The sequence below is a fragment of the Mytilus californianus genome, unplaced genomic scaffold (genome assembly GCF_021869535.1).
Source record: "Mytilus californianus isolate M0D057914Y unplaced genomic scaffold, xbMytCali1.0.p SCAF_14, whole genome shotgun sequence".
Lineage (NCBI taxonomy): Eukaryota > Metazoa > Mollusca > Bivalvia > Mytilida > Mytilidae > Mytilus > Mytilus californianus.
The window spans coordinates 29,321,309-29,335,849 of NW_026262626.1; the positions used below are offsets into that span (position 1 = coordinate 29,321,309).

The window sequence follows — 14,541 nt, forward strand, 5'->3', positions numbered from 1 at the left end:
ACGAAAGGAATAATGCATTTATATACCGAATAATAGATAAATAACGATTAAAACATCGAAATTGATAGAACTATCTACTCGCCTGACCAATCCCATTGTCATAAAAATGGCATACAGGGGAGTTCAAACTTCTAAGGTAATAAATACATTGAAATTGCAATTCATGTTAGTCGTAATGGGTAAAAAATAAAACATTGAACATGTTGAATTGCCATTGCTCTTTTATTTATCCAGGTGTCTCCTGCATACCTACACGGAAACAGCACCAGTCATACTTTCGCTTTCAGTGCAGTTGCAGAACTTCTTGGTGAGCATCCTTACAAAGTATAAACAAACTGAAAAGTAATAAAATCCTGGTTCTGTCATGTAAATAAATGAATTTTAATCTAAGTGGGAAAATCTATCTACAGAAGATTCATCATTTTCAACTTGAGAAATGTCATAATTATTTATATTGCATCAGATCAGGAACATATAAAAGCCTACGAGACTTCCGTTAGATAGATACTGTTCCCAGATCAGATGCAGATCCAGATTTTGAAAAAGAGGGGCCGCTCCACAAGGGGCAGGGCCTGGGCACCCCCTAAACAGGTTGGGTACAACCCACCAAATGGGGAATTATTCCCCAAATGAGTAAAACAATCCCTCATTTGATAGTGCTAAAAGCAAATTTTCTTAACTTAGTTTTTTTTTACTTAAAATGGCATATATTCATAAAAAATGCAGCAAATTTTCCAAAATATGAATAGCCCTTACCTGATATACTGAGAAGTTAGAAGCCTATGAAAACTTAAACAAGTTGCTTTTAAAAAAAAAGTCAATACGTGAACCTTAGAACTTTTTTATGCTAATTGTTATTTTAACTGAATTGTAAATTATATCTCAGTATTTTCATTACCATGTGTGTGTAGGATAATATTTTCTTTTTATTGTAAATCAAGACAATTATGGCATGTTGAGAGTGGTGTTAAATATAAAGTAGGGAGATGAGGAATGTTTTTTTTTCAATAGTTCATTTCTGGATGGTGTTCACTAAGCTTTCATTTTTATATGACCGCAAAAAAATTTTGTGGTCGTATATTGGTATGACGTTGGCGTCGTCGTCGTCCGTCGTTGTCCGAAGACACATTGGTTTTCGCACTCTAACTTTAGTTTAAGTGAATGGATCTTTTTGAAATTTGACCATAAGGTTAAATACCACAAAAGGAAGGTTGGGATTGATTTTGGGGGTTATGGTACCAACAGTTAAGGAATTAAGGGCCAAAAAGGGGCCAAAAATAAGCATTTTCTAGTTTCCAGACAATAACTGTGGAACGGTGTATGGATCTCTCTGAAATTATACTACAAGTTTCCATACCACAAAGGGATGGTTAGGATTTGCTTTGGGGGGTTATTGCTCAAACCGTTTAGGAATTAGGGGCAAAAAAGGGGGAAAAACAGGGTTGTCCTGGTTAATGGACAAATACTTTAGTACAAAACATAATTTAAAGCAGTGTAAGGGAGATAAATCAAATACATCATTGAAATTATCTCCCTTACACTGCTTTTAAATTATGTATAAAGTAATGGTTAATGAACAATAAAGATAATTTAAAACAGTGTAAGGGAGGTAATCCAAATACAACGTTTTGGTTACTTCCCTTACACTGCTTTTAAATTATGTTTAAAGAAATGCATATTTATAAAGGAAGACCAGTAAAAATATCTGCAAATGTTGCATCTTTTTTTTTTACAAAAAAATCCATATGAAAGATTTGACACTATATTTTTAATTCTATTATAAAATAGATTAAGTTAGCACTATGGTAAATTTAAATGGGTAATTATGGTTGCCAACTCCATTGGAAATTTGAATTGAGATTATGACCATATCTTGAGGGAAAGAATTTTTTGGGGGAAAAAAGGGGGGGGGGGATAAAAAGAAATTGTGGGGGTCAATTTTTTCTCATTTCAGATTTCAGAAATTAAAAAGGATTATTCTTCAAAAATTATTTTTTTTTCAAATTTCAAATACTGTAAATTCAGAAATTATTGCGTGCATTTATTATTGCGATTTTGATATTTTAGACTAAAATGCGATTTTAATTTTTGCGATATTGAGAAAAATTCTGTTTAATTCATATAAAAAATTTCAAAATGCGAATTTAAATTATTGCGATTATAACCCTGTCGCATTTTTCGCAATAATAAAAACATCGCAATAATTTCTGAATTTACAGTATTGAAAAATTTCAAGAAGTCTTTAATTGCACAGTATGGCGCATTAGATTTGTAAAATCTTTGATCACATTTATTTATTTGTTATGCCGAATCTAACAGTGTATATAAATTTTTAATTTTGGGTCCAGTTTTCAAATTGGTCTACATTAAGGTCCAAAGGGTCCAAAATTAAACTTTGTTTGATTTTAGCAAAAATTGAATATATGAGGTTTTTTGATATGCTGAATCTAAACATGTTTTTAGATTTTTGATTTTTGGCCCAGTTTTCAAGTTGGTCCAAATTGGGGTCAAAAGGGTCCAAAATTAAACTTTGTTTGATTTCATCAAAAATTGAATTATTGGGGTTCTTTGATATTCCAAATCTAACCGTGTATTTAGATTTTTAATTTTTGGTCCTGTTTTTTAAATTGGTGTACATTAAGGTCGAAAGGGTCCAAAATGAAACTTAGTTTGATTTTAAAAAAAATTGAATTCTTGGGGTTCTTTGATATGCTGAATCTAAACATGTGTTTAGATTTTTGATTATGGGCCCAGTTTTCAAGTTGGTCCAAGATAGGGTCCAGTATTTAAACTTTGTTTGATTTCAACAAAAATTGAATATATGGGGTTCTTTGATATGCTGAATCTAACCATGAATTTAGATTTTTTATTTGTGGGCCCCGCTATCAAATTGGTTCATATTGAGGTCAAAAGGGTCCAAAATTAAACTTTGTTTGATTTCATCAAAAATTGAATTATTGGGGTTCTTTGATATTCCAAATCTAACCGTGTATTTAGATTTTTAATTTTAGGTAGCAATACACAGTTAGGAGTTTGGTTTCGCATTTTGGCCCCGGTGGATTTTTCAAATATGAAAGTTATTGTGTAATAAAATTCATTTTTAGACAGCTGAGTACTAATTTAGCCTTCAAAGGTGGTTTATAAGAACATCAAGATTATTTTTTACATGTTTTATGGGCTATTTTCTGTTTGACTCTCCGTATTTTCATAGCTAGACCGGTCATCGGTCCAGAAATTAATGTAATGTTTACAAACACTTTTTTTCTACACGAAGTTTTTGACGCAATTTTACAAAAAAATGAGACGAAAGACATATGATTTTCATTGGATTTATTGAAAGATATATGTAAACAGTTTCAGAAAAGGTATTACTTGAAGTGATTGAAATTCTACTTTTGGTCAAATTTTGGGGAAATATGTGACATCTTTTCCCCCCTTTTTGCTATATTTTATAACAAAAAAATGCAGATTGTTGCCATGGATACACCAAGGAGAAATTATATTTTACCATTTCATATCCTGGATATGAAATCTATGGAAGATTCTGATTACATACATATGCACATATATGACACAAACAGTAGGCTTAATATTGCAAGAAGGCAATGAAAAGGGGATGGTAAAATTTATGAGGGAAAATTTTAATATTTTTTCCTAACTGTTTATTGCTACCTTAAGTCCCGTTTTTTAAATTGGTCTACATTAAGGTCCAAAGGGTCCAAAATTAAACTTAGTTTGATTTTAGCAAAAATTGAATTCTTGGGGTTCTTTGATATGCTGAATCTAAACATGTGTTTAGATTTTTGATTATGGGCCCAGTTTTCAAGTTTGTCCAAGTTGGGGTCCAAAATTAAACTTTGTTTGATTTTAACAAAAATTGAATATATGGGGTTCTTTGATATGCTTAATCTAACCATGTATTTTGATTTTGGACATTGGACCATAATAGGTAAATTAAAAAAATTCAAGTTCTTAGACCACATTCTTTCTGTGTCAGAAACCTATGCTGTGTCGATATTTAATAACAATCCAAATTCAGAGCTGTATCAAGCTTGAATGTTGTGTCCATATTTGCCCCAACTGTTCAGGATTCGACCTCTGCGGTCGTATCAAGCTGCGCCCCAGCGAAGCATTTTATTACCAGTGTGAAAGGTCAAACTACTACCAGTGGATGACACATTTAGGGTGTTTATTGGTAGAGGTAATATTTCACCTAGAATCCCTCAGTAATTTTATATATTTTTCTTTTTAAAATACACATTTTTCAGAATAAGTACAATATTTTGTTTCATAAAATGTGGAAGTTTTATTCCTACCAAATAAGACAAAATCTACTTGCTTACCATTTTATTTTGTGCCGTATTATCCTGTTCCATCTTAGAAATGGGTTTGGATCCAGCTGATACGTTCAATTTGCTGCTTATACATGTATACTTATATACCTGTCCAAATCCGGAGCCTGTTTTTTTGTTTGCTTATTATCGTGTCTCTTTTTCGTTTTTTTTTGTTTAAAAATATTGCCATTGAATTATATCTTGTACAACACTGGTCAATTTGATGTCATTTAGCTCGCTTTGCTAAGACTCAACATTCAATGCCATGTTTATTGAAAAGTTCTGTCATTGGCAAGCATAGTTTACCAAATATTATATAATCATATCAGTCACAGGATAATTTGATTATTATGAAATGCGGTTCCTTCAATCAACATATGTAATAAATCTCAAAACTTTACTCTGTTTTTTGCTAACTTATGTTTGTTGCCTATAATTCAGAAATTTAACAGTGTTTTGGGATTTTTTGCTTAAAGTTAACTTTTTAAGCATGGGTCCCTTTTTAAAAGTCTCCCAACTACTACCTCATATGTGAACTTAAGTATAGGGGAAATTTTGTTCGCTATGTTAAAGAAATCTTCAACTTGCTCTATTCTGACTGTGAAGACCATAAAACCGTCATCTCTATATTGACAGTGTAATTTGGTGTTTTCTTTCCATTTGAACTTATCTAAGATATTTATTAATAGGACAGACAGATGCAGATATGTGCATGATGGTGAAAATATACCACCTATGGAGGGGGCACTCCTATAACTTGTTTGTATAACTTTCCATTAAACTCAAATTTATTGTTTCTTAGAATTAATTAAACAAATGCAGTTTAATCTTTTTTGTTGAAATCTTTAAAGGATATTCTTTTGTGTCAATTAATTCTTCTGCATTGATAACTGTTTCTATTAAATTATCAATGATCATATTTGTGTACATTTATGTTTCATCATAGGCAATAAGAATGCATTCCCTTTTTACCTCGTGTGTTTTATTAATGAAATCTTTTGTATCTTGAACTTAAAAGTTATGCCTCTTCAAAAATGGATTTATATTAGATAATTTAATCTCTCAATGCGTCTCAGTCTCGTGGGAGAGTTACACTTATTGATGATCAGTTGTAAGGAACATTAATTAATGTCTCCTACTGGTTGACCATTTCGCAATGCCTCATTAATTATTTCTAGATTAATTTAATGAATTTTTGAAAGACTGAGGTACATCATACATGTGTCCATGTTTTGAATCATTATTATTCTTTAAGAATTATACGTATGGGAATCTATTTCTTTTTTTTTTCTATATAGATTATTAACTATATCTTTTATTACCATATAGCATATAAGTGAGTTAGCGATCTGTGTAAAGTTCTTTTTTGCCAAGTTTTAGATATCTTAAATGCTCCGTATGGAGGTGCTCTTAATTACAGGAAGCAAATACAGATAAGAAGAATAAATGTTCCAAATGAACAATAATTAAGGTTCCGAATATTCCTCCATAGACTATATTTCTAACTAATTAATATGCGTGAACCCTCAGGGGTTCACGCAAAAAAAAAATTACTATTTCAAAGGCTACTACAGTCAGGGGTACTACTTGTACAAGTAATTTTTATTTACTTGGAGAAGTAATATTAATATACTCATAATACTTATATAAGTAAATTTGTAGGATACTTATACAAGCAAGTATATTTTATTGACTTGTAAAGGTAAAAAAAAATTGGCTTAGTTATGTCCCTTAGACATTCAGATTTTTTTACTTATAAAAGTGAAAAAGTCATCCTATCTTCTTTTCTTGAATTCTTAGGACTTCTTTGCTCTAATAGAATTTTAAATTGTCTGTCCTTTGCAGATGTCTTAACTAATCATTTTGGTGTAATTTCATGGACAATGAAAATCTCATTTGCCTGTTATCTTCAGAACACTGCTCATTTACAAGCCCCCAAGGAGCAATTTTTGAAGGCCTTGTGCAAATACTCAAGATGTTTGCTCAATCATTTTCTTTGTTGAATTAATGAGATGAAACATTGAACTCTAATCAAAAATTATGAGCTAACCTGGGAAAAATCATTAAAGGCATGTTTTTACATCTCAAAACTTGAGAATTTTTGTGGGATTGTAAAACAAGTTGCTTTCTTTAAAAAAAAAAAGAAGCAATACGTGAACCTAAGACCGCTGACTGGTCACTATAAGATTGTTGCTGAATTTTTATTTGCTTTTGAATCGAAATAATTGACTGTGAATAGAAGATGATTATGATGAAGTTAAACTACCTTTATTAAAATATGTAATAGTGTGTACATTCTTGCACAAGTCAGTTGAAAGCAATGTCGGATAGTTGTGAATAGAAAAGTGTTTATGCAGCTACTATTTGAATACAGTGTTCTCCCCAGACATTTCATTTAGCATCCTGGAAAACATTGGAAATTGAAAAACCATCTTGTTTCTAAATATTATAGCATCACATCCATAACATAATCTATAAGAAAATCAATTCAGATAGCATCACATTCAAGAAATATAGCATCACATTACCATGATGCTAAAAGGCCCTGGGGAGAACACTGGAATATACATTTTAAGCTTGACTATTTCATTTATACTTGGGATTGTACATCATTTTTATACGACTGCAAAAAAATTTGCAGTCGTATGACGTTGGCGTCGTCGTTGTTGTAGTCGTCGTCCGAAGACACATTGGTTTTCGCACTCTAACTTTACTTCATGTGAATGGATCTCTATGAAATTTTACCATAAGGTTCAATACCACAAAAAGAAGCTTGTGATTGATTTTGGGGGTTATGGTACCAACAGTTAAGGAATAAGGGGCCAAAAAGGGGCAAAAAATAAGCATTTTTGTAACTTCCAGACATAACTTGTGTGTTAGTGTATGGATCTCTCTGACATTGTACCACAAGGTTCCATATCACAAAGGGAATGCTTGGATTGATTTTGGGGGTAATTGCCTCAAAATTTTAGGAATTAGGGGCAAAAAAGGGGCAAAAAACAAGCATTTTTCTAGTTTCATGACAGTAACTTGTGTGTAAGTGTATGGATCTTTCTGAAATTGTACTACAAGGTTCCATGTCACAAAGGGAAAGCTGGAATTGAGTACCGGGGTAATTGCCCAAAACGTTTAGGAATAAGGGGCCAAAAATAAGCATTTTTCTAGTTTCCAGACAATAACTTTGTGTTCAAGTGTATGGATCTCTCTGAAATTGTACTGCAAGGTACCATACCACAGAGGGAAGGCTGGGATTGATTTTGGGGGTAACTGCCTCAAAATTGTAGGAATTAGGGGCAAAAAAGGGGCAAAAACAAGCATTTTTCTAGTTTCAGGACAATAACTTGTGTGTAAGTGTATGGATCTTTATGAAATTGTACAACAAGGTTCCATATCACAAAGGGAAAGCTGGGTTTGAGTTTGGGGGTAATTGCCCTAATTGTTTAGGAATTTTGGCCAAAAAGGGGCCAAAAAACAAGCATTTTTCTAGTTTCCAGACAATAACTTGTGTTCAAGTGTATGGATCTCTCTGAAATTGTACTGCAAGGTACCATACCACAAAGGGAAGGCTGGGATTGAGTTTGGGGGTGATGAATCATAAGGGGTTTCAACAAAAAAAATTTGGGGGGGGGGATTTTTTTTTCCTTTTTTTTTCTTTAAAATTTTCCATTTTAAATTGGTTATTTCTGATTTGTATATAAAAGCAAATAATAATGATATGGTTTAAATAGGTAAATTAATTTTTTTTCAAGACCACATTCATTCTGTGAAGATTTCGTATATTTTTGTCGAGCCTTCGACTTTAGTCGAAAAAGCGAGACATAGCGATCCTACATTCCGTCGGCGTCGGCGTCGTCGTCGGTGGCGGCGTCCACAAATATTCACTCTGTGGTTAAAGTTTTTGAAATTTTAATAACTTTCTTAAACTATCCTGGATTTCTACCAAACTTGGACAGAAGCTTGTTTATGATCATAAGATAGTATCCAGAAGTAAATTTTGTAAAAATAAAATTCCTGTTTTTCCGTATTTTACTTGTAAATGGACTTAGTTTTTCTGCCAGGAAACATTACATTCACTCTGTGGTTAAAGTTTTTAAAATTTTAATAACTTTCTTAAACTATCCTGGATTTGTACCAAACTTGGACAGAAGCTTGTTTATGATCATAAGATAATATCCAGAAGTAAATTTAAAAAAAAAAAAATTCCCATTTTTTCCGTATTTTACTTATAAATGGACTTAGTTTTTCTGCCAGGAAACAATACATTCACTCTTTGGTTAAAGTTTTTGAAATTTTAATAACTTTTTTAATCTATCCTGGATTTGTACCAAATTTTGGACAGAAGCTTGTTTATGATCAAAAGCTAGTATCTAGAAGGAAATTTTGTTAAAATTTGTACCTGTTTATCCGTATTTTACTTATAAATGGACTTCCAGTTAACATTAAATACAGTCTGCAGTTAAAGTTTTTAAAACATTTATTAGATTCATAAACTATCCTGGATTTATTCCAAACTTTGACAGAAGCTTCTTACAATCAAAAGATAGTATCTAAAGGAATATTTTTATTGATTTTTTTCCTCATTTTTGTTGAGCCTGCAATTAACAGCAAAAGTAGGCGAGACACTGGGTTCCGCGGAACCCTTACATTTTCTTGAGAGTAACACACCAGCGTCATCTGGACCTCTTATATAGAGACTTATTTTGGTCTCATAACAGTCTGATTAAAACTATTTTTCTATCTACATCTAGCGCTGAGAGGTTTGATTTTAATCAGACTGGTCTCATAAAACATCTCAAATTTTAAGAAAATCCTGATTTTACTTAAATCAATCCAAATATTCTACAGGGAAACTAGGTTTTGAACAATATCTTATTTTCAGAAGTTTTATGAATACCTGAAGTTCTGAACATACTCTCGAAAGAACCAATTTATATAAAAAGACATGTAGATATAAAAAGATACCAGGATTCACATCTTGTACACCAGACGCGAGTTATGTCTACAAAGAATCATCAGTGACGCTCGAATGAAAATAGTTAAAAAGGCCAAACAAAGTACGAAGTTAAGTAATCTATTCTCATGATTCTTTGGGTAGAAAATATTTGGCATTTTGAAAATGTCAAAGTTTATAAAAATACAGTGACTTAAAAAACAAAACAAAAGAGAAACAGCTAGAGGTCAGAATGCCATTAGCAATATATGATGACCGTGCTTGAAAGTCAAATGTCAAGCTCGTACTGCCGTGTCCTGAATTTAGATAAGAAAAGCGAAAAATTGCATTCACGAGTGAAATTATATTTATGCATGAACGTGGTATTTTTGTGCAAGAAATAAATAGAAAGCATACGCACTGATACTCTGGATAAGAATATGAATTTGCGTCATCACATATAGTAATCTAATAATTGAATTCGGATGTCAAACTACCTACCTCAAGTGTTTTTACTCCGGATTCATTGACATTTTATCCGGAATTGTTGTGAACGCAAACCGATAGTGTGCGTACGAACAAGGTGATGTATAATGTGAATGAATCAAGACGTGTAGGATAGCTGGTCAATGGGACTATTGACCGGTCAAATAGTTCAACGCTTGCAATTTGAAAAAATAGTCAAAATATTGTGTACTTATTTTATGTAGAAAATGATAACTGATGTATGATAAATTGCTATACAAAATATAAGCAGAGACTTATAAATCCATACTAAACAGTATAAAATAATTAACATTATGATAGTAATTAATTTTGTTATGATTATTGTAAAATATTAATAACGTTGTTGTATGTATGAGATACAAGGATTTAAAATCCTTGTGAATTGAAACCACGCAAGTATTTTTTTCATTCACGACCGTTTGAAATTTAGATATTTAGCTAACTTTGGGTACGCACCCCTGCTCATTGGTGCTCATACGTTATATATAATGTTCATAAATGTAATGACTGATCAAACCTGTGAGACGTAATGCACGTATACATTATAATATTAATTTTATTCTATAATTATAAGGGATAAATTCAGTCGCAGTTTTACCTTAACAATGAATATTCTCTTAGTCATGTTAGTCTGGTAGTATCTATTAATGAAATTAGATATTTTTTTTATAGAAAAATCCTTTTGTTTGATTATCTTTCTGCTTACCGACCACTGTTTTTCCGACCTTAGATAAATATTTTTAACAGAAATATTGTTTTCTTAATTTTCTTCATGCTTTCCGACATTTCTCATGCTATGATTGAAATACTAAATATCAAATGATAAACATTCAGAAACAATCAATTTATTCTCGGTCATTGTATATCGATAAACTATTCCCAGGTTTATTAAATACTTCACACATAACGCGTAGAGGGACCGTCTCAAAGCATGCATTATATAATTGCGTTATCATTATACTTGATATTTAATAAACATTCACATTATTAAAACATATATGTTTTGTCAAAGGGCAAATAGGTTCTAACATATATCATGTATATTGAATTTTAGAATGCAACCTAGTCTTTATTGTTTTACTTTCAAATCTACAAAATGAATTTGCCGGATTGTTGAAATATACAATGTCACGTGGTAGCCTATCCATAGAGGGACCGTATCAAAGACATAAATAACTACCTGTATAAATATTCTGAGAATCGTTATTCCGAGGATATCGAGTGGCCCATAGTCACTTCCAAAACTCGCCAATATATAAGCGTGAACCCCTCAGGCAAAAAATTTACTTATACAAGTGAATTTTTAAGAAATTAAGGGGAGATTATTCAAACATTATAATTAACTTGTATAAGTATATTTTTTTTACTTCTTCAAGAAAATAAATATTACTTGTACAAGTAGTACCCCTGACTACTAACTTTTTAAAAACCCAAAATAGAAATATGGTTCTTTGGAAAAAGTTGTTTCATTTTCTATAAATTTGTGCCATTTTAAGTATTACTTAATTTAATTTTTCGTAACTGGTCTTTTTACTGTAAAAAGACCCAGTTAAGAAAAGTTAAATTTTAGCACTATCACATGAGGGATTGTTACTCATTTGAGGAATAGTTCCCCATTTGGCGGGTTGTACCCAACTAGCCTGGGATCCTGGCTCAACTTGTCAGTATCTTGTGACGCGAAGCTAGATTGGGCCGGGATGCCAGGCTAGTACCCAACCTGCTAAATCCGCTACTCTGCATGAACAACATATAATGTATGTATAATATTTTTTTTACAATGTAGATATGGGGTTCTAATGGGACATCTACCAATACAATACAATATGTGTTTATTTCAGTAAAGATCCCTCGGGGGCAATCAGATTGAAGCCAGATTTTTTATTACACTGCTATTGCTTCATACTAACAACCTTTCACTAGCTATGAGCTGAACTGCTACCAGTTGATCAGTTTGTAGATAATGATTTACTGTGTAAAAAAAGGGTTGTTTTTTTATTTGAGGGAAATTATTACATGTATTACAAAGTGCAAGTGTTTCATAAAATAATCAGTGTTCTACACAAGGCCTTATAGCACGATTGTGCTATCTGAAAAGATTTTATACATGTATAGAATGTATTGTAAATGTGGTGCCAGTGCTATAATTTAAGGGAGCTATTTCAATTCCTATTGTGCCTTTTGAAAATACTGGGAGAACATTGATAATGGTACAAGACTAAAAATTCTAAAATGAGTGTAATTTTCTTTAAAATGTATTTATTATTATTGTAGACAATGCTTATGATCCTGATGTGAATGCCTCTGAAATATGGATTGATAAAAGATCTATCAATAATACTATTTGTTTAACATTTGTTGATAATGGATATGGAATGGATCCAAACAAGCTGCATAAAATGCTGAGGTTTGTATGCCACTTTTGTGGTAGGAGCCAGGTTTGCCATGATTTTAAAGCATAATTTCAACATAACTTAGAGCCCAGTAAAACACAGTTAATAGTCTTTTACAATTATTTACATATTTGCCAATCATTTACCATATGACAAAAATAACCAAAAGACATCTAAATGGCATCATACAGTCTTCAACAATAGACAGGTGCCGGTAATAATTGAAATTAGTTCTCATTCACTTGTGTTTCCTTACATCATTTGAAATAACTACTACATGTACTAGTAGAATTTATGATGCAAGTCTGTGCATTCTACTACTGTGTATCATTACCATTATTTCCTGAAGGCACAAATAATATAAGCATTCAGCAGCTTACATGTGTAAAAAAAAGCTACGTTACAGTAAAAAAAAAAAGAGAAATGACTTCAAATGTAGCTATTTAGTGTTACCACGTACTGGTAATGACATTTGGAATGTATGTAATGTCTTGTATTTTTTAGTTTTGGTTATTGTGAAAAAGAAGCAGTTGGAAGTCATCAACCAATTGGACATTATGGTAATGGGTTTAAGTCTGGATCCATGAAATTAGGGAATGATGCACTTGTTTTTACACGTCAGGAACACTATATGAGTGTTGGTATGCTATCACAGACTTACTTGAAGAACATCAAAGCAGAGACAGTTCTGGTTCCAATAGTCTCCTGGTCATTGCCTGATAATATCCTTTTATTTCAAAGAAAATTTTCTTAATCTGCATATTAAATTGGAATGATTCTAAATGAATCTTATTTCCTAGTCTATCATTTTTTCTCTTTTTTTTACGGATGGTTTAATATATATACATGTTTATAATGTACTAATTATTTTCAGATCTAGAGTCATTCAAAACTAAGGAAAAATGCTAAGATTATATGGTACATGTACTTTTACATGTGTGTGATATTATTTATAGAATAACTTACCCACAAATATAGAAAAATATTCAACTAGTGACTAAACAAGACATTAGCCGTGTTAACTGGTAAACAAATGTGAATGCGCTGTATTTTAATTCTTGGATTAGTTAATCTTTTTATTAATTGACCATGGACTTTTTAGTGGAAATAAAGTAGAAAATGAAGGGAACTATATCTTTTTCCATGCATTCTCAACTGTTTTGATGGAACGTCACCAACAACAGCCGTCTTGATAACACCTGTTGTTGTATGATGCTAGAGGAGTGAGACTATCAGATTTATTTTACATGTGAAATTATCCATTTTTATTACAATTAGAAATCAGGGTAATTCATTGCAACCAGTAATAATTACCTATTTTGATAAAAAAAGAAATACCATAATTTACACTCTGTACAATCAAATAGAGACTTTTATTTTTTTATGTTGTCTACTGATATTGACCATGTATTACATCATTTATTATGTACCTATCTTTTATAAGACAACTATTTAAAGGTGTTCATTTTAAGATTTGAGCAAAATTTTGAAAAAAATCTTAAGCACTCATAATAATTGTAATTGCAATTTACCTTGAAGAACAACTTTTTATTGGGATATATCAATGCCTAGCCCTGTAAAGGTTCTTCATCGACCTGTGCAAAACACACCAGGACTTTCCACATAAATGTGATTTGTTTAATAAGCATGCCAAACTTTCTACTTATATGCCAGTCATTTCCAATTCCAACCTATCTATGCCTCTGATGTGAAACTGCAAAAAGTTACAAGATTGTGAAAAGGTAATTTTCAAGTACACTTTTTACAAATTATCCGTAGGAGTCAAAGGGTAAAAGTTTCTTCAATGTCCAGATTGAAATCTTGAATTTTAAACTATAAAAGCCTTGCCACAAATACCAGTTGAGAAGAGTTTCTGTGTTGATCAAAACAAAGATTTTGAACTTTTTATGAGTAACCAATGTGATTACCTTAACAAAATATTGTACAGATGAGAAGTAACACAGGAGATGTGAAGAGTAATTTACAATCCATACTTCAACATTCCATTCTAAAGACAGAGAAAGATCTACTTAACGAACTGGATTCTATGGAGAAACTCAAGACTGGCACTAAAATAATTATATACAACTTAGCAAGGTAAGTGTTGGTTGCTGTAACACTAACAGAATTTTATTTACTGCAGTGTTTTATTATACTCTTTATCTATCATGAAGATACCACTCTTAGTCTTACATATCAAAACTATTGTAGTTTGACAAAATAAACTTGTTTTATAGAGTGAATCAAGTGAGTATTGCTGTTTTGTGAGTTTTAATCAGGTTTTATGTAGGAAATAGCGTTACTGGTTTCAGGTTGATTTGGGGTTATATGGTGAGCTTTTGACTCCAGTTGTTTCTGTGCAATAACTTATGAATCTTTC

At 31.7% G+C, this 14,541-nt stretch overlaps 2 protein-coding genes across 3 annotated transcripts in view; one reads left to right on the forward strand and one right to left on the reverse strand.

Moving 5' to 3' along the window:
• The window catches only part of LOC127724703 (E3 ubiquitin-protein ligase parkin-like), a 558,693-nt gene that overhangs the window by 477,051 nt on the left and 67,101 nt on the right, over positions 1-14,541 (reverse strand). The gene's annotated exons all lie outside the window — the stretch shown is intronic.
• LOC127724657 (MORC family CW-type zinc finger protein 3-like) overlaps positions 25-14,541 on the forward strand; it is a 39,344-nt gene continuing 24,827 nt past the window's right edge. For both annotated transcript variants that reach the window (XM_052231690.1, XM_052231691.1), the window contains exons 1-5: positions 25-136; positions 235-307; positions 12,043-12,175; positions 12,666-12,883; positions 14,108-14,258. In XM_052231690.1, the coding sequence (XP_052087650.1) occupies positions 107-136; positions 235-307; positions 12,043-12,175; positions 12,666-12,883; positions 14,108-14,258 (605 nt within the window). In that variant the 5' untranslated portion in view covers positions 25-106. The remainder of the gene's footprint in view (positions 137-234; positions 308-12,042; positions 12,176-12,665; positions 12,884-14,107; positions 14,259-14,541) is intronic.